Below are 18,893 nucleotides of genomic sequence, written 5' to 3'. Positions count from 1 at the left end.
GAATGGAGAGCTGTGAAGGCTACAGTTGCATTATGGGCCGGGATCGCTGCAATGTTGCCTTGTGGGATATTGACATAGGTAGGCTGAGGCATTGTGGGAAAAGTAGGGGATTGTGGGAAAAGGGTGGGGATTTCAGTACAGGCCTAATACCTACCTTTCCCATCCCTGGTTTCCATGAATGCTACATGCATCAGGTACAAGATTTGAACCTCCAGGCTCCCAAATTTCTTTCACAGATGTTATCCCTATCTGCAGGCTCCTGCACCTTAAGGCGCTAAGTCAGAAGATATAGCTGCAATTCCCTTTTCCAGAAAAAGACAACGGTTTACAGCTCCATCTCTGACAAAACTCCAAGACTCTTGAATGCTCACTCGCTTTATTACAACAATGCTCCTTATTTTTAAAAGTTTAAACTACTCTTATCTGCATTTGGAATAATAAACATGCAGTCTCTGCCGAATCTGTCAGTGTCTCCCTTACCTGTTATTTTCTCCCAGTCTGTCACCCGTCTGTTAGGTTTCAATGACCATCATCTCTTTCTGGAGCGCCAAGTCACCAGTCACCAAAGGTGGCTTAGCCAACAAATTACTAAGGAGAGCTAAGGCAAGGGTCTGGCGGTCTCTAAGAGTCTGTGTACGACCAGAGCCATGAAAATATTTGCTATGTAAATCATGCAACAAACCGCTAAATTGAGTCATTTATTAAAAGTATGAATTTTTACTCATTAATTTAGAAGCATTCCTCCCCTGCTCACCCGCCCTGACAACGATGCCATTTGCACAGCCGGACTGGCCAGCTGGGCAAGCGGGCAATCCCCCAGGAGGCTGGAGCCCCAGGAGGCCAGTTTTGACACCTGGAGGCCGGTTTCGGCCTACAGGAGCGGTGGTGGACGTTACGCGATCCCGGCGGCAACTTGAAAGAGTTGCTCTAGTTCTAGCGCACATTAGCACGTCTGTACACGAGGGCTGAATTTATCATTTTTGCCAGGGCTGTTTTAAGTTCCCAGTCCAGCCTTGGCCATTTGTGAGCTGACAGTTATCATGTGTGACCTATGTGTGGATAGATTCTTTTTATATGTAGCGCAACATTATAGCCTATTAAATATAACAAAAGAAATGTTTGTACAGCGCAAATCCTGAAGTTGCGTATTCGAAGGGGCTCTCATATGTGATAATGAGGAAAAGGAGGCTAAGGGAAATAAACGAGTTGATTAAGAAAACACAAATTGATTAATAGTGTAAGCTGAGATTAAGCCCAGTATTTCTGGTTTCAGATTGTGCAGTTAATATACTAGAAGGCTATCTCTTGTGCGCTCATTTTTTACATAAAGATTGATGCTTTGTCTTTTAGTCTTGGTGCATGATGTTAGAAAGCGCGTGGCAGGCAAATGCCGCATGAAAGGTAGGCTTGTTTAGGCACAAAGGCCCAAGAGGACCTCGAGCTAGATATATGGCTCGAGCCTGGTTTGAGCTCTTAGTGGCTCGCCAGCTCAATAAGCCACACACTACGAATGTCTTTTTTTATGATTTCTGTTGCCCACCATTCCTATCTTTTGCACACTCGTGGCACTACTCATGCCCTTGCCACTCTATGTTTATCACTGTTAACTCTCCCGCACCCCTATTTTTTAGGTAAGCCATTGGTCGTCATACTATTAACCCCTTCAGTGCCCATGACGAGCTGGACTCGTCATGGGCCGCGGTGGCGCTGTGCCCATGACGAGTCCAGCTCGTCATAGACCCCGCCCGCTAATACAACGGCCGGCACAGGGCGGGGAAAGGGGCGGGCACTGAAGGGGTTAATGTCAGCATAGTGCTCATGTTACTGTTTACCACTTGCATGGCTAACTGCGTCACTTTTTACTAACCAATTAGGGTGTCTGCAACTTTGTTTCATTTACTGTCCTAACTTCTCAGTGGCTTCTACCTCGTCACACGCTTACCTGTGACCTATTATCAGGGGCGTAGCTTCAACAGGCCGTTTAGGGAGTTACACTCCTCTAATAAATGTATTTTCTGGTAAACAGTTGGGTACAGGTGCTTTTGGTTAGGTATGGTTAATGTATCAGTCGGATTTCAGAAGGAATTTTTACACAGCTACAGACAAAAACGCACACTCACTCTCTCCCTCTGCATTGAAAGTCTTCAAAAAAGATTGGTTATTTTACAAAATATTCTGTTTTCTCTCACGTAGTACCGCACCAATTTGCATTCGTCTCCCTTTCCACTGCCCCAATTGTCATATAATGTAGTTTAACATTATATGCCAGTGTGATTGTTAGAAAATCTGCAGCTCACCTCCCAATCTTACTTACCAAGTCACGCCCCTACCTATTATGATTTTGCCATTATCTGAATTTATATATATGCACTCTTAGTTCTTGTTGGTAATATGACACCCCCTTATGTAACTAGCTATACACACTGCACGTTATTGTTGTACTTAGATCTTGTAAGCGGTCTAGTCCTATATGCTACAGTTCTGTTATTTCCTATTTTCTCTATTTGCTGCTGCAACTTTGTGAATACCTGTTGCTTTATAAATCCCTATACTGATTGCACAGCGCTCTAAATCCTGTGTTTAGGTGTAGTTTGTGCAAAATTAGACAATCAATAAATGCATTAAATAAAATAAAGGGCCCGTTGTACACTGTGGTCAACGTAGGCAGCTATCTTACGCCCCCTCCCAAATGGCCACATGATGGCTCTGAACTGTAAGAAAAGGTCTCAAAGTGCCAGGTTATTAAGGATGGGTTTGCACCAAAGCTGTCACAAGTCCTGCATGAAGGCTCTAAGATATATACTTGACAGAGATATGTCTATCCCGGCCACCCCCCCCCACACCACCCTATTGCATCTTGCAGATATAATTCTCTCCCCTAGAGACACCAGTGACCTCTCTGTAGCCAGCCCTCTCACCAGTCTACCACCAATAGCCATCCCTCACTTCCAGCCACTGCACTATTTTACAAGACTACCGCACACAGGCTGTTTCCCTGAATTTGAGTGAGTCACCCTAGTGGGCCATGAAGTGCAAGGATCCCTCTAAGGCGCAAGATCTCAAACAAAGGGTCAAGAACGGGCCTTTGCACAGGGCTGATGTCCATAAGCAAATATGGTTGTCATCTTTGAATCTGTCCCATGCATAAGGAAATTCTGGGTTGAGTGCACTATGTAAATGACGTACTGTGGCTCCTACACCACCAAGCGGCAGGAAATATTCTCCCACTCATGCCCAGTTCCTAATTTGAAAGCTGGTGTTGAGATGCCAATGCAAAAAGTGCCTAGCTGCCACCCTGCCAGGCTCGTGGAGAAGCAGGCAGGGCTGGATCACTCTCAGTCACTTGGCAAGCTCTGCTCTTTGGAGTCCTATCTGCACATCCCCATAGTGTACTACCGAAAATTATTTCCATAAGACAATTTCTATCACCAGGAGTAAACTTTTAAAAATAATCTGACTTCAGAACTTTCATGGAATAACTTACTATATGCATGTTCTGACATCAAAATACCCATGCCCGAGCAGACAACAGGGTAACAGGGATCCCTCAAGGTATCAGGCTTCGGCATAGTATTGACAAGCAAACTAATGGTGGCTTGCATTATCCTGTTTATGTGCCGGTGGCTACATAAGGGAAATCTGAGAGGTATGAACAGCACTAATTACTTTCCATTTGAATGGAAGAGAATAGGGAGAAATGATGCTGTCAGTGGAGTCTCCAGTAATCAGGGCATGATGGAAGTTCGGGCATGGGGGTGGTGTTCAGGAAAGATGCTAGGGTATCTGCAGCAAAGAGGCTGGATAAGGTCAAGTGCCAGTGTCCAGTACAAACGTCATACATGGCCCCTAACCCTACAGACAACCCAACATCTTTCCGCCTCAGCCAAGAAGTATTTAACGGTTCACCCTAGTCTCTAGCCCAAACCCCCTTTTAGCCCCTTCACACCATCATGCAGAGAACAGACTACTCTGCCATTTGGCTACTGGACACTCCTCCTCCTCTTCCAACTTCAGCAACTGGTCCCCATTGGGAAGTCATATTGGGGCTAAAAGGTCTATTTCGAAGTATGAATTTGTGCAGAAGAGACATCCACAGTCTATCCACAGGCGTTTTCATCTCCTGGCTAAGTCAGTTTCAGAAACTCTGATCAATTAAGTTCCCATGGACTAGGCTTTGCCACACCAACACCTTCTGAGGCCCATTGCATAATATCCTACTATCAAAACATAACAGCCAGGGCACAATGCCCATCTTAACAAATGGTTAAGAGCTACTTGATTAACAACATAAATACGGCAATTGGAAAGAAAAAAAATGTTGTACAATAAACCTTTGAGCTATCTTACTGTGATTCAAATATGTCACCTGCAAGTTACAGACCTCTGCTGCAGGTGTGTTATCTTGCTGATAGTGAGGCTTCTAAAAAGCACATTAAACACCTCTGCAGGAGGTGCATTAACCCACGGTACAACCTTACTAGTATTGAAGTGTGAGGGTTGCAAGTTAAATAGATCTCTGCAACTGGCACAATTTCCAACTCAACAGCATCAGTGATATCAGCTCTTGTGACTTAAAGGGTATATGCACATCTCAGCATTAACCCTCTGAGCTGTTTTCCTAGGACAAGAACCTGTAGGTTATATGCAGCTCTCTGCATCTGGTGCATTGACACACTGTGTTGCTTTAGTGGTATTAAAACGTCTAGCAGTCATTTCGCACAACAGTCACAATATAGCAGTTAAACTGTGGCTTCCCAGAAGCCATAAAAATCCCAAAAATGACACTAGGCAAAGAAATTAGCGGAAGGCAAATAGAAGGAGAGTCGTTGATAAATAGTAATAGGCAGAGGTGAGATGGAGATAAAGTTATTTTTCAAGGGTGGCTGTTTGGAGGTGGGGCCCTGGGCAATACCCCACTCCTTAAAACGTCTCTGCCACTGATCTGTTCAACTGGGATCAGAACTTGTGAGTTGCTAGTTACACCCCACCACCGCCTCCCCCAGCAGCCTTGCATTTACCACCTCGCCTCTTGATAGGCTCATAGCATGCGTTTATATATAGCTTTCGGATTCAAGTGCATTAGAGCTGTCTTGTCGAGAATGAAACCTAAGCTGCACAATACATAGGGTTATGCAACAGGTGCTCAACAAACTGAGCTTCAGGTATCTTGTAACCCACGGCTTTTGTTCCGCATAAAAAAAACATCAAGAGAATTAGCAGGTCCATTGTACAGACCTTCCAGGATTTCAAAATTAACGAAATCGGCAATTTTGCAAAAAGCCTACACTTTTTTTATAAAAGTGCCCGCAAAATGTAAGAATGTGACCGCCTTTGTATTGGTCCAGTGGCTCGTCACTGGGCAAATAGAAGGATGGTTTCTTGCATTCCTGTGAGGGTCGCAAAGACTCGATGACCCCGGCCCACAGCATGCCCCGTGGACGTTGGGCCCTAAACATCTAAAAAGAAAAAGCCCCCTGCGCCCACCATGTAACCAATGGGTGGCAGGCCCAAACCTTCATACAAATTATTGCCCCCATGACTCACCATCCACGGGTCAGCACAGCCATGCCAGCTTCTAATGGTGATAAACTCGAGGACCATTAGATGAGCAACAGAAACACTGTTAAGTAAATAGGGTCGATTCGACTGTGTAGTTTGATATATAAATGCATTGCGTTTTTAAGGATCTTATTTTTGCCATTATTATGAAGCATGTATTTTAGCTAAAAGGTCATACCAATAGCAGAAACATCCTGTACAAATGGCAAGAAGCATAACATAACACGTCTGCCCCCTAGCGGGTGAGAGGAATCCCTACAGCTGGGGGGACCGGCACCGTAGGCTACAAAGACTTGAAAGCTAATTAATAACCTGCGCTTCCCCTCTGCCTCGCCCCCTCCCGGCTCGCCGCAGCGCCTTCCCCACAACTGACGTTGACGTGGGCTCCGACTGCGGCTGCGCCGGGTTACTGGCGTCCGATGACTGGAAGTAACCCCGGCGCTGCGGCACTGCGCAAAGCGCGCGCCCTCCTCGAACGCCGCGGCCGCCCGCCCTGACTCGCGTGTGAAACTGCTGGAGGATTGGCAGTAGTACAGTACTTTGGGTCACACTGAAGAAGACACCCTGTTCCTCAGAGCGTGGAGCTCGAGAGATAAATCGAAAGATAAATCAAGAGAGGTGCAGAGGTATAAGCGTTAGTTCAGTAGTTAGTGAAAGAAAGATTCGCGGTGAGAGGGCCTGATGAGGAAAGGGGGCGGCGGGTGTGTGTATGACAGAAATCATGGTAGACGGTGAGAGACTGTGCTGAACCTGACACTGCTCTGGGGCTTAAGTCTGCCACTCCAGCGCTATCTGTGTGCCTATTGACACATGAGATACAGCGCTACACAATAGCCAAATAAAGAAGGGTCTTTACTGTAAGCTATACTTACTCATAGCGCTATACAAACACGAATATATTTTATTAGAATCTTAGGAAGGGCCATATACAGAAACCGAAATAGAGTTCTGTGCATCAAGGCAAAAAATGAAACTTTGATAACACGACAAACACGAATAATAAAGACTTAGAATAATGATTACAACACAGCTAACGATAGCATACGAGCGTAACACCATGTAGTATGTGTTTACAATATAAAGCTATTTTACAAGCTCGTAGTTTTAATGCGCTGTAAGTAGCAGGTGATGGTTCGAGTACTCAGGGTAGGCTGTAGTTGGGCACGGGATGAGGGACCGAAAGCTGGCAGCACTCGCATTGGTTAGCAACAGGAGATTTACTTAGTAAGGTTAAATTGCTCACATGATGCTTCGACACTGTAACTGTGTATTCTACTATGCTGTCTGAGACTGTATGACATTATGCCACGTATGCTTATGATATTGTATCATGTTTCGTTGTTTATTTGATTGGTTGTGTAAAATCAATAAAAAACAGATATAAAAAAAAAAAAAAAAAAAGTAGCAGGTGATGGGGTTGACCGGTCAGTGCTACTCATTTCACCTCTCTTGGAAGGATGGAGTGTGGATTTGGAAACTGTGACTTTCAGTATAAACATAGATCTGTGCACGCCTGCACTAAATTCCGTGGTGCGCTGAATATTTTCAGCCGAAGGGCTGTTTTTTCCCCAGCTCGTAGACGGGATTGGTGAAGCGCACCGCAGCACATGTATCATCATGTTGCACAAGTGCTGGTGTGAGGCAAGTGAAAGGGCATCAAAGCTTGACTCTGGAAATGAAGTGCCAGAAGAGGTGTTTTTCTGATAGGGACTATTAGAATCTGTACAACATATGATTTTTTTAACGTGCAATCAATGGACACCAACAGGGCAGGATTGGGAAAGTGGGCTTACGGCGATGAGCCAGGACCTCATGGTCACCTGTGAGCCGTTTTTCTAGGGCATCTGTAAAGTGGCCCACAGAGACTTACTGTCTTCCCTAGTCCCCACCAGACCACTGTAATATGTCGCCAGTGTCATGGGCGCCCCCTTGCCATGCTGTCAAACTGTGGGTGGGGGCAGGTGTTGTTCTGGCCCTTAAGACATTTTCACCCCTGCCTCCTGTGGCCAGCCAGGCCCAGAAGCAGTGTCATTCTCCTTCTGGACCATCACTTTCAGGCAATGGTGGGCATGGAGAGTGTGAGAGAATGCAGGGGCCTCACGGGGGCAGTCTCACCTAAGCTCCCCTTGAGTAGCAGCAGAGTGCTTTTCTTGACCCTCCCTCCCCTGCCAGATCATACCCTGAGGCTAGAGTGAGCTGGGGATGGGGTGAATAAGAGAAGTGGCCTTGCTAGGGGCCAGGTGTTTTCACCTCGGTTCCAGTGTCTTTTAGGCCTTGGTGGATGGCTGGGGGGTAACATATAATGAAACTTTATGATCTCAGACCTGCTAACGTTGCTACTGGGGAAGTACGTTTGAGTTTTGGCGCCAGCTCAACATCCAGTGATTCTGGGGAAATCACATAGGGCCTGATTACGAGTTTGGTGGTCTTACCACCGGCCCGCCGCAGCAGCGGGCATTTAAACGCTGCCAAGCCTGCAGCATCCCGCTCGCTGTTTTAAGATGTAAATGTTGTGCAGGTGGTCTAGCTCGCCTGTCTTCCGACAGAGTTGGACTGCGGCGCTAGGAACCTCACTATTTGTAGGTTTTGTTCCACAATGCAAATACATATGTGAGTGTATGTACACAAAGCAAGTCTGAAAATACACAGATGTATTACAGCTATGGAACACATACCTTGCCTAACAACACGGGTCCACAGCCATTGTATCAGTGAATAAATGTACGAGCGGCTTACCTTAGGAGTGGACACCAACGGAGTGCAGTTTTTTCGTGGGCAAGTGTCTGCAGCAAAGGAAGGACCTGGATGAGGAGCCTGTGACGGGGAGAGGAGTGGAAACTAGATATGAAGTGAGTTCTCACCTTATATCTCGTGTTCCCACCAGGTCGAGTGTGGAGGTCTTTCTGCCACAGTCAGCTTGGGGGTGAGCCTCATCATAATCTCGCCTGCGGGCAGTGGCATAACGAAACTTGAGGGGGGCCCCACTGCAGGGTACATGAAGGGTCCCCCTCCGAACTTAATCTGGAGTTCTCCAGCCGAAGTGCAGTGCTGAGTGGGCCCATGAAGGTTGGGGGGCCCCCGCGCTGCGGGGGATGCAGGGGCCTGTGTTACGCCCCTGCCTGCGGGACAGGGAGACCGGCCTCCAGCTGTCAGCTGGTGTAGCCTGTGACCGCCATCAATGTGGGAGGGAAAGACCAGCAGATGTGGTGGAATTCGGGCGGACTTTCATCAATCGGACCACCAACATTTTAATTTGGTTAGCGGACCGCTTAGTCGGCAGTCAGGGAGTCCACTGCAACGGCGGTATCAAGACCACCAAAGACGTAATCAGGCCCTAAATCGCACTACCGAAAAAAAAATTGAATTTGATCTTATGCAATGTAGCTGATGCTCATGGTAATTGCTCCAATGTTGGGCCGAGTTCACTCTATAGAAAACGACACACAAGAAAAATACAAACGATTTGGCAATGTGGGCCACTTTTTTGGGGAAGTGCCCCGGCCTAATTGTGATCACAGCCTGACCCTGAACACCAAGTAAGTCTCTGTACTGTGCACCATGGCATCCCAGCAGAGAGTGCTGTTAGTGTTCAGAGGGGACATAAAGCAGAGAGGAGAAGCATGTGAACTGAAGGAGCAGAGAGAGCAGTGAATGGTAAGAAAGAGCAGAGATGTGGCAATGAAATTAGTGGAATAGTCCAATTTTAAAATTAATCAAACTGCACCCATATCACGTGTTTATACATCTGGCATACTCTCTAACTTGCAACACTTCCTAATTTATATTCAAAATTGGTCTTGTGACCGAGGCCCCACCAATATTTTGTGTACCTGTCTCCCATGTCTCTGCACTGAAAACATTGACGCAATGAGCGATATTTTTTGTGAATGGGAACAGTGACCTACACTGCGTCTGCTTACAGATGCTCTCTCATGTCTGAATTGGATGCTTTAACAACTGAAGTATCTTCATGCATTTATTGTAGGTTATACAGCATGTTCACACTACTACTAGAGGAAAGGAAATTGGCAAACAAAAAAAAATATATAGCACAATCCTCCATAAATATAAAAAACACAAGCGTGTTAGTGGTCTAAAATCATGCAGGGTGCATCAGGCTAAGGCAAAGAAAATAATTTTATTTGTGTGCCTGTAAACAGACTGTTCAGTTTAAAGGACATTTTTTTTTACTTAGCATTTTCTACAGTACTAACAACAACCTGTCAAGCAATTCTGCTGTAACTGAAAGCTGTGACCTGCAGGCTGCACAGCAGTTTTTTAGCAGGCGCTATGACCCCCTGAGACTTGCTATGCTTACACGCACTGTCAGATTGGGACAGAAAATTGGCCCGGGCACCAAAATAAAAGTGGCCTCCGTTAGTGAATCTGATAGCTATAAAAGTGGCCCACATTTGCAAATCTGGTAAGTTTTCAACTTGTAAAGACACTTTGTATAGTTGTTGCGCAGGGGATAAGGGACTGCATACATTTGTGCTTGCTGCAGGCAATGCTTGTGGGAAATCAAACATTAAAAAACGGCCCACGAGACGATTAAACAGCCCCAAAAACAGACAAGAAGCCGGCCCACAAACTGACTTGTCAGACCGGCCTGTCGAGCACTGCCTGACTGCCCTGTAGGCCAGTCCAACCCTGCTTCCTTACCCATATTAGTACCTACAAGCATTCCCAAGCTCTCCACACTTATGTCCCTAACTCCTTTCACCTGCTGTCCATGTGCCCCCATCGTGATACCACACGTAGTGATTAATCCGCGTGTATGGTAAGAATGGACTCGTGACGTCGACAGTGTGAACAGTAAGTGCAGGTCGGTGACCTCCTCAGACTGAGCTTTAACAGACATGTGACATCAAAACATTCCTTTTAAAGAACCCCTCTTTCACAGGTAACAATCTCCTAAAAACAACAGCACCAGGGGCTTATTGGAGGCTCCTGGAGCCCGTGGGCCCCCCACACCGTGTTCACCTCAAAGGGGGTCCCCTTGAGCTGGCCAGCTGCAAACAAATAAAACACTCAGAAGCAGCAAGGCATTTAGGGAATGGGTAATGGGGCCCCCCCTCACCTTACCTTGGGGGGAGGGGTGAGCGAAGTTTTGTTACGCCACTGACATGCACCATAGATTTAATATTACACAGCTTCCCCGCCCTTCAAAGTTTTATTGGGGATTCCCTGGTCCCACTTCATTGAAATGAGAAGTCAAGTGGTTATAGTTAGAGTCGCATTTCGAGCACAGTAATTTTGGCTCCTTCCGCCTCTAACCACTTCCTGCCGTTGAAACTGCTTTGGACTGGCGAGCACAGTTAAACTTGAATAACCTGCAGCACTCTCACCCCCAAATAACAGGAACTGTCTGAGGCACGAATGTGTAGTTCTAGTTTCACGCAGAATAGAATCCCACGTTTCTCTTCCCTTGAAGATATGCTAAGGAAGCCTGCAGGCCAGACCGCCCCAGGCTCACATCCAACAGGAAGGAAGTGCTGCGGGGTAGTAATGTCACCAGCGTTCAAAGCAACATCATATCTCTCAAGATTCCCCTCCCCACTCTCATCGTGTTAAGTGCCCATACAGCATTTTACACCTATTTTTTATGTGAAAATTACTATTTTCGCACTGCAGCTCTCTTTAATAACCTTCAAATTCGCTTCATTTCAATGAAGTGGGACTAGCACTTTAATGACGGCGGATCCACAACACATTTGAAACACGAGGAGCTGTGTGGCATTACATTTAAGATTAATGTTCTTTTTGAGAGGCTCATCAGATGTGAAAAGGGGACTTTTTAAAGGAATTGTTATTTTTATGTAACTAGAGCCAGCGATCGAAGTGCGTAAAAAGTATGGGAACTGTGATGCTGAGCACAACGGGGGAGGGTCATATTCATAGCTAAAAATAACATACATTTTTTGTATTCTTTGGTTGGCCTTACACTTGCAGGTGACTACATCTAAAATATAATACATACATCTTAAATTAAAAATAAATGTTAGTTAAACCATTCTATGGAAAGTGCATTATTCTGATAGGAAAGCTTAACTGGTTAATGTGATCACTTTAGATCCTAGCTGGTGCACTGGGGAACAATGGCATGCATTGTAGGGCTATGAGATCCGAGACTGTGACAGAAAGCCCTATGTAACTCATTTGTTTAAAAAGTGTATTACACACAATACAAGATAAGCTGCTGCAAAATGGGCAAAAAGATCAGTGTTTAAGTGCTCTCAGTGCTTCCAAAGGTGACATTTTTAGTAATACACAATCAGAGTGTATCTTTTGCAAAACTTTGTTACGGGTTTCCAGTTATAGGACATGTTCCAGGTAATAGCCTTACAGTACCTCTTAAAAACAACTCTTTGTCACCATGATGCGTCAAATGATTCAATCAATTAAAGCCTACACGGGCTCCCAAGCGTCTCGGTATCTGCCTGTCCTATCGCTCACTGCACCCACTCCTTCCATTTAACCCTAAGGAAACACAAGGTAGACATTTACCATGCTGCAAAAGTTGTTTAAAAAAAAAAAATTACAAAAAGTATTGGAACTGTTTAATAAAATTAAAAAGGCTTGGAAATGTCGCTCCCAGTTGGCCCTGCCCACTTTACCTCTACCCTTGGCAGACTCTCAGTTGGTCTACATTTTGGAAGCAGGATATTTCCCTCAGCCATGTCCTGCCACCACCAAGCAGCACCATTGCCGGGGCCGAACTTGGAACCCAAAGCAGCCATGGCAAATTTTGTCAGACCAGCCCCCCCATAGAGTGCATAGCGAGCGAGTGAGCCTGACCACTACAAGGAGAGTTTGGGGGGAGGGTCTCCCTCCAAGCAACTTTTGGAGAAAAATGCATTCTACAACACATTGTGCATTATATATTCAATTGTATTAGCTTTTCAAAACATAGTAAATTATGACCATACGGTGCACCAGAATACGCCATTTTTCTTATTGGGGTGCTTCAATGAGTCCCTCACTATCACCCTCCAACAGTGCCTCTCATCTCTCCATAGCCTCTCTCCAATGTGTATTTCATTTGTTTTATAGTGCCTCTGAAACCAGTTTAGGGCGTCGGAGCATTTTTACATCACACATTCACATACAGAGCCAGTGAATCATACGTGTGTATACAGGTTACCCAAGACAAAGGGGATTTCAAGGTGTAGGATTCACATGTCATTCATACTGGTCACATTAGCAAGAGTCCTTGGTTTGGGGAAGCACAAACTCAGGATTCAGAACTAACACAGTTGTTAGGGTTGACTTTACTGCTAAGAATGTATTTCTACCCAAACAAACCCTTTTTTTTAGCAAAATTAGGATAATAAAAGACTGGGGGAAAAAACTACTTTCTAACCTAGATTACGATTATAATGTATGCACTCCACAGTAACAAAAGGATCTCTGTGACAAAAGCAGTAACCCTCTCAACTATGCACATAAAATACTGTTCTGTAATCTGCATAGTACACGTTCTTTGCAGCAGGCAGATTAACCCTCTGTGCTACCTTAGATGAGTCAAAACTGTCACTAGACAAATCTCCCATCTCTCTCCAGCAGGTACATTAATAACCAGAGTAATTTTTCCCATTTATTGTTGCCTGTAAACTGTTAGATATACAAGAAACTATGCAGTGATTTTAAAACTGCTGCAGTGCTACAAAACCAGTCCAAGGTAACAAAAGAGGCCCCCACACTTCCAGCCTCCCGGGGAAACGCCTGATGTCCGGTATGGCCAGTCCGGCCTGGACCATTGCCCTCTCCAAAACTTCCCTCACAACCACAATCGTAGCTAGTCACAGGAATGTAGGACAATCGTGGATTTTACCTGCTTCGTGTAACCTCAGGTCATGTCCGGACCTCCTTCTACAAAATGCTACCATGTATTAGTCACCTCCGGATGTTTCCAGGAAACGGGGTGATGATGCCAATATGTTTTTAAAAACTCAGGCTGAAGTCAATGACTTGCACTTACTGCTCAGACTGATGTCACTAGTCCATGCTTACTACACATACTGATTAGCCACTATTTCTTCCCCGTGTCTGAGTTGATTCACATGAAGACACAGATCGTGTAAAGAGCTAAAGCTCGTGTACAACTAGTGTAAGGTATTTATAGTAAATTTGCAGACAGTGTGAGGTGCCAGTAGGGCATGGACCAACTGTAGAGACTGGGTTCATGAAGAGACAGCGTGACCAGACTGAACATCGTGTAAGGAGATGAAAGATGTTTTGAGCCCATATACTGACACTGTGAGAAGCTTGGTGCTCACGGACACAGTGGTGAGCTCGGTACCTGTGCACAGGCAATCAGAGGAACTTGTGTATAAAAAGCCAGAGGAAGTTGGTGCTCAAAAGTTGGTGTGTGAGGGGCCTGAGGGACCAGTAAGACATTGAAACCCGTGTTTGGAAATGAAAAGAATTTAGGGGACATGGGGAGTTAGTGCAAGGAGACATGGCACTTGTGCAGAGAGTGTGCTGAGCTTTTGCACTGTGTGAAGCTTTGAACCCATGCATAGACATGGTGAGCCGACTGGGGCACCTACAGGGAGGAGATCGAGGCACATGGTTTGGACTGCGGGTGTAAGGAGTTTTGGCCGTAAAAGCGGAGAACGTGAGGACACCACTAGTTACAAATATGGCCTGTTTACTAACAGCATGCAACTTACACGTGCATGGAAGCACGGGAACAACATTTATTAACACTTTCCTATCTATTGCACGGACTGAAGTAAACAGTACAAAACATGTACTATGTTATACACAGCAGAACAAACACCCATTGCATACACTGCTTGTAATAAATGGTGTTACCCTTGTATTCACCATACCATAGCAATGTTTTAAAACTGTTTGATCAGAGATTAGCGTCAGTTTATTCTGGCTTCACGCCATGGGTCTAGGGTGAGTACAAGTTCCTACAAGAAACATCTAAAGAACAGCATTGAATATCATTATATATGATGTGCGCTTCTCACTAGGAAGTACTTTACATTTGTAGACATTGGACTTTCAAAAGATGTGCAAAGTGTTCAAGATTCTTTTGACTTCTTGAAATATCAGCTCCTTTGAAGTCATCGTGATATAAACATGAACGGACGTTAATATCTTCATGACTAAGGATAAATAATTATTTCCACCAAGTTTGAAATATATTAAAATATGTGAGTTTTGTTTCCTATTGTTGATGAAGGTCTTGCCGCAATCTTTAATGACATTATAGAAATGTACTCCCTCAAGGTGAAATTCTCACATATTTTAGCACCTGAATAAAGCAGTAGGTAAGAGGAAGGTAACAAATAGACATTTACAAAGTAACAGGAGATACCCTGCATTCGATATACTGCATTTTTGTAACATTAGTTGTGTTGAAGCCAGTACATAGACAGGCCTCAATCACTCATCGCCCAGTCCTGGAAGACAGACACAGTAGGCATGAAAGTGATGGGTGATGTAGCAATGGTGAAGAAAGTTCACCAAGGGAGAAAGAGGTGTTAATAAGAGGGCGGAATAGATCAGGCCCCTGGGAAAAGCCACATAGAACACAGTACACAAAACATCTATGTTTGCAACACATAGTTGACATAAAGAAGAAGGATAAGGAAGCACAACTGGAGAAGAGCCAACAAGAAAGTGAGAAACGCTCAACAGTAAAAGAAGGCAGAGCAGAACCCTAGGAAACCGCTCAGAGAGTTGAGTGGACTAACTCTTCGAGCTTGGAACAGTCAGTTAGCACACAAATGGTGTTTCAGCCCCGGTGCTTTAGAGGCGCCTAAATGACTGGGACCCACAAAAGATTGAGTAGAATCCCTTGGCGACAACACAAGCAACATGCAGACTTCTGGCTCGGGAAGTACCAAGCCAGGTGCACAAGAGAGGAGACTGATGCTTTGCACTTACAATAGAGTCAATGTTTGAACAACATAAATATGAAAGACCGAAGACATGGTTTAACCTTAGAGGGGGGGGGGGTAGGGGGGGGGACACACTTGGAGCATAGACCCACCATCTTGTCCCAGTCTTCTAGATTGATTCAAATTATATGTAAAATTCCCCAACAGCAGCCAAGCTATATGATGACGGGCAGTGTTGTGGAAATTGTTGTGGTAAATTGTGTCAAAGGAGGGTAAAAAATCTAAAGTGCCAACAGTTCCGGGTTTTACACAGTCTGCCTAAGCAGCTGTACCATCACAGGTGGAAGTAGCAGTCAGGAGAGTGCCAGACAGAGACTTTCAAGTCGATAAATCGACCATCCAAGGAATTCAATCCAGGATAGAAGCCAACCAGAGGAGGTGATTGTAAGAATGATACAGTAAGGATGAGGCCGTCCAGGATGGTTTCAGCGCTACGCATGGGTCCTGGAGTGAGCGCTCACCACTCACAGTTTGGAAGAACATGAACACAACGATCACAAGAGTGTAGAGTTGGAAATCACAGAGACAGAGTTGAGCAGAAGAGAAGCGCAGAGCTCAGGGTCCGTTACCTGCGGGAGGTGAGCAACATGTTGTCACTTTCGCTGTTGGAGGTAAGGGTTCTCTCTCGGATGCCTCTGTTGGAGTTGAGATGTCTGTCCACGATGTATCTGTGGGAGGTGAGAGGTCAGTCCCTGATTTCATTGGAGAAGTCACAGGTATTGTGACAATGACAAACTCGAAGCAAGCTGATCAAAAAGTGCAGAGGCCATTGTACAAAGAGTTAGGCCAAAGCACAGAGACAGAGTTGCACATCCACCTTTCTTCCACATATATAAAGTATGACCTAAGTGAAGGCGATTTAAATATGGGAAAATAATGATACAGAAAGAGCCTTGAACTAGGCTGAATTTAAAAGAAAGAAGGTAGAGTTAGTTGAGACAGGATCCACCTGTACAGAGGAGAGGGGCCCATTTTGATCCAGCCAATGAAGGTCGCTCCCACCAAACATACAACCGCTGTCAGCCAAGTAACCTGTATGCCTTTCTCCGAAAACCCCGTCCCACTACGAAGTAATAAGAGCCAGAGGTTGGACATGCTCACAGTCACGGTCTCAAGCCACCTCATGAGATAAGTGTATGTAATTAAACATCAGTATTAAACAAAGAAAGGCGGTATCTTGCATATGATTTCACCCGTCTGCTCCACACTTAACATTACTGCAATGGTACAACTTTTCATAGAAGTAAGCAGATTTGTTTCTGCGGTCATTTCATAGACAATTTAGAACACATAGCCAGTTTCCACATGATGTAGCTGCCAGATCAGATATTGCTACAAAACCAGACGTACAGCTGCTCTACTCCAAGGATTTTGGAGCTCTTTTGATCCCGAAATTTGCTATAAAAAACCTGTGTTCATCTGTTTTGTCCACCGAAAGTATTTCTAGTAAGAGTCTGAGATTATATGTAGTGCAAAAACTATTTAAACCCTTCCGTGGTAAATTCTATGTGTGTGCACTCATCCTTGTACATAATAGAAGACCCATAATGTTCAAAACTACTTACTTGCCCTGCCCCCATTCGATGGAAGGTGACTAGCCTCTCCTTTCTTCATTTGTAATAGGTGAGAGGTGGAAGGATGTCCATTAAGTTCCTAAGTGGGACTGGGGTCATTTCCTGGCTTCTCAATAGGAGATCAATCCTATGCTTCTGTTGAAGTTGAAAGGGCTGTCTTATATACGTATCTGCTAGGAGGCGAGGCGGGTGAGACCTCAATTTATCTATTATTTAAGCTGCCTGTTACGGACTTCTCGGTGGAAGATAAGTTTTCTGCTCAAGAGTTCTTTGTGTGGGGTAAGCAGTATTTCCCTGATTTCACAGTGAAAAGGTCGGTTCTGTGGCATATTTCATTGTTTGGGGTGAAGGCCAGGTCCCTGATTTCTAAGGTAAAAGTTCAGTTTCCTGTTTTTCAAAATTTCTGAATGGTGAGGGCTCTGCATATCATTTCTCGAATGGTGTATATTCCTAATTCATCAGCGGAAGGGAGTGGTCAGATTCCGAATTCGGTAGGACTGGGAGGCCTGTGACATATCTCCCCAAGAGAGGGTCTCTCTCATGGTTATCGCTGTGAGTGTCAGGCTGTCTCTGTTCCCGATTTCCATGTGAAGGACAAAATGTCTACCAGTGGTTTCTCTTCAAGTTGCTGAGTTCCCCCTGAGAGCACTGTTGTGATGCCGAAGTGTAGTTCAGTCATTTTGGATTGCTCTTTTTCTCTCTGGAACCTAAATTATGAACACGTAATTACTCCCCCCAAAGCTGTGTGGACCGATCTGGAACTCTACTTGGGCCTGAGTTGTTCTGTATAAATAGGCAGATAAATAAATAAATAAATGTGGAGCATCTCCTACCTCTCTTCTTCCACCAGGAGCCCTCTCGGATGGAATAGGAGAGCTCCATGAACTCGATGTCCACGGCCGAGCGCTTGGGCAGGTGGGAGAAGCGCTGCGCCTCCATGATGGTGTTCTCTACCTTCTTCAGATGTGTGGTGAGGAGTGGGGCCTCCTGGGAGCTGCCATTGCACACGGAGTCTTCCAGGACGATAGATACAACGGAGGAATCCATGCCCTTCTCAGCCATTACTCGCACCTGCGGAGGACAGGATGGAAAGAGATGGTCACTCCAACAGACCATGGAGGATCACATTGCTCAATCACTCAAAAAGGCCACGAAATTCAACACTGTTCAGTCAGTGCAGTAGACTGCAAAAGACCACAATTTCACTCCAACAGATCACGAAGGACCACACAGCACAACGCCTTCAACAGACCATAGAAGACCACACCATTCAGTAACTTCTAGCCATGAAAGGCCACACTGTTCAATCAAACCAACAGGCTGTGCATTACTGCTTGTGTCATGAACTGCAAAAGACCACGAAGCGCCACACTGGCAAATGGCTTCAAGAAGCAATGAATGAATAAATAAATCAATAACTCCAACACACCATGAAGACCCACACCTGTCAATAGCTCCAGCAAGCAATAATTACTCCAGTGGACCTCGAACCACTACACTAACCAGTCATTCCAGCAAGCCTTGAGTGACCACGGGCATCACAACTGATCCACGGTCAGCAGTCCCACACTACTCACGACAACAGACGATCCTTCTGCACTCCAGTCAGCTGTTACAAGACTTTGTTCGGCACACTACATGAGCCACAAGGCCTGGCATTGCAACAGGGAGACCACAAGCACGTCAGAGTCATGCGTGGTAGCCACCTTCTCTCCCCAAACCCCCACTCTTAGAGAGTCACCATGGACATTGTACTGCAGCAGGGAACTGAAACTCTGCTGACCCTTGAGTTCCTTCCGACAACTGTGAGCGGGTGATCGTTGTGTGACTCATGAAGAAG

At 45.3% G+C, this 18,893-nt stretch overlaps 1 protein-coding gene across 1 annotated transcript in view; it reads right to left on the bottom strand.

The window, feature by feature from the left end:
* Positions 1–18,893, bottom strand: part of ABCG4 (ATP binding cassette subfamily G member 4) — a 197,376-nt gene that overhangs the window by 130,965 nt on the left and 47,518 nt on the right. Inside the window, exons 2-3 of the mRNA XM_085645910.1 lie at positions 17,887–18,124; positions 16,049–16,147 (exon numbers count right to left, since the gene is read on the bottom strand). Coding sequence (XP_085502036.1) covers positions 16,049–16,147; positions 17,887–18,115 — 328 coding nt within the window. The 5' untranslated portion in view covers positions 18,116–18,124. The remainder of the gene's footprint in view (positions 1–16,048; positions 16,148–17,886; positions 18,125–18,893) is intronic.

Source organism: Triturus cristatus, chromosome 3_1, assembly GCF_964204655.1.
Source record: "Triturus cristatus chromosome 3_1, aTriCri1.1, whole genome shotgun sequence".
In the NCBI taxonomy this organism is placed as follows: domain Eukaryota; kingdom Metazoa; phylum Chordata; class Amphibia; order Caudata; family Salamandridae; genus Triturus; species Triturus cristatus.
This window is presented reverse-complemented; position numbering and strand designations above follow the sequence as displayed.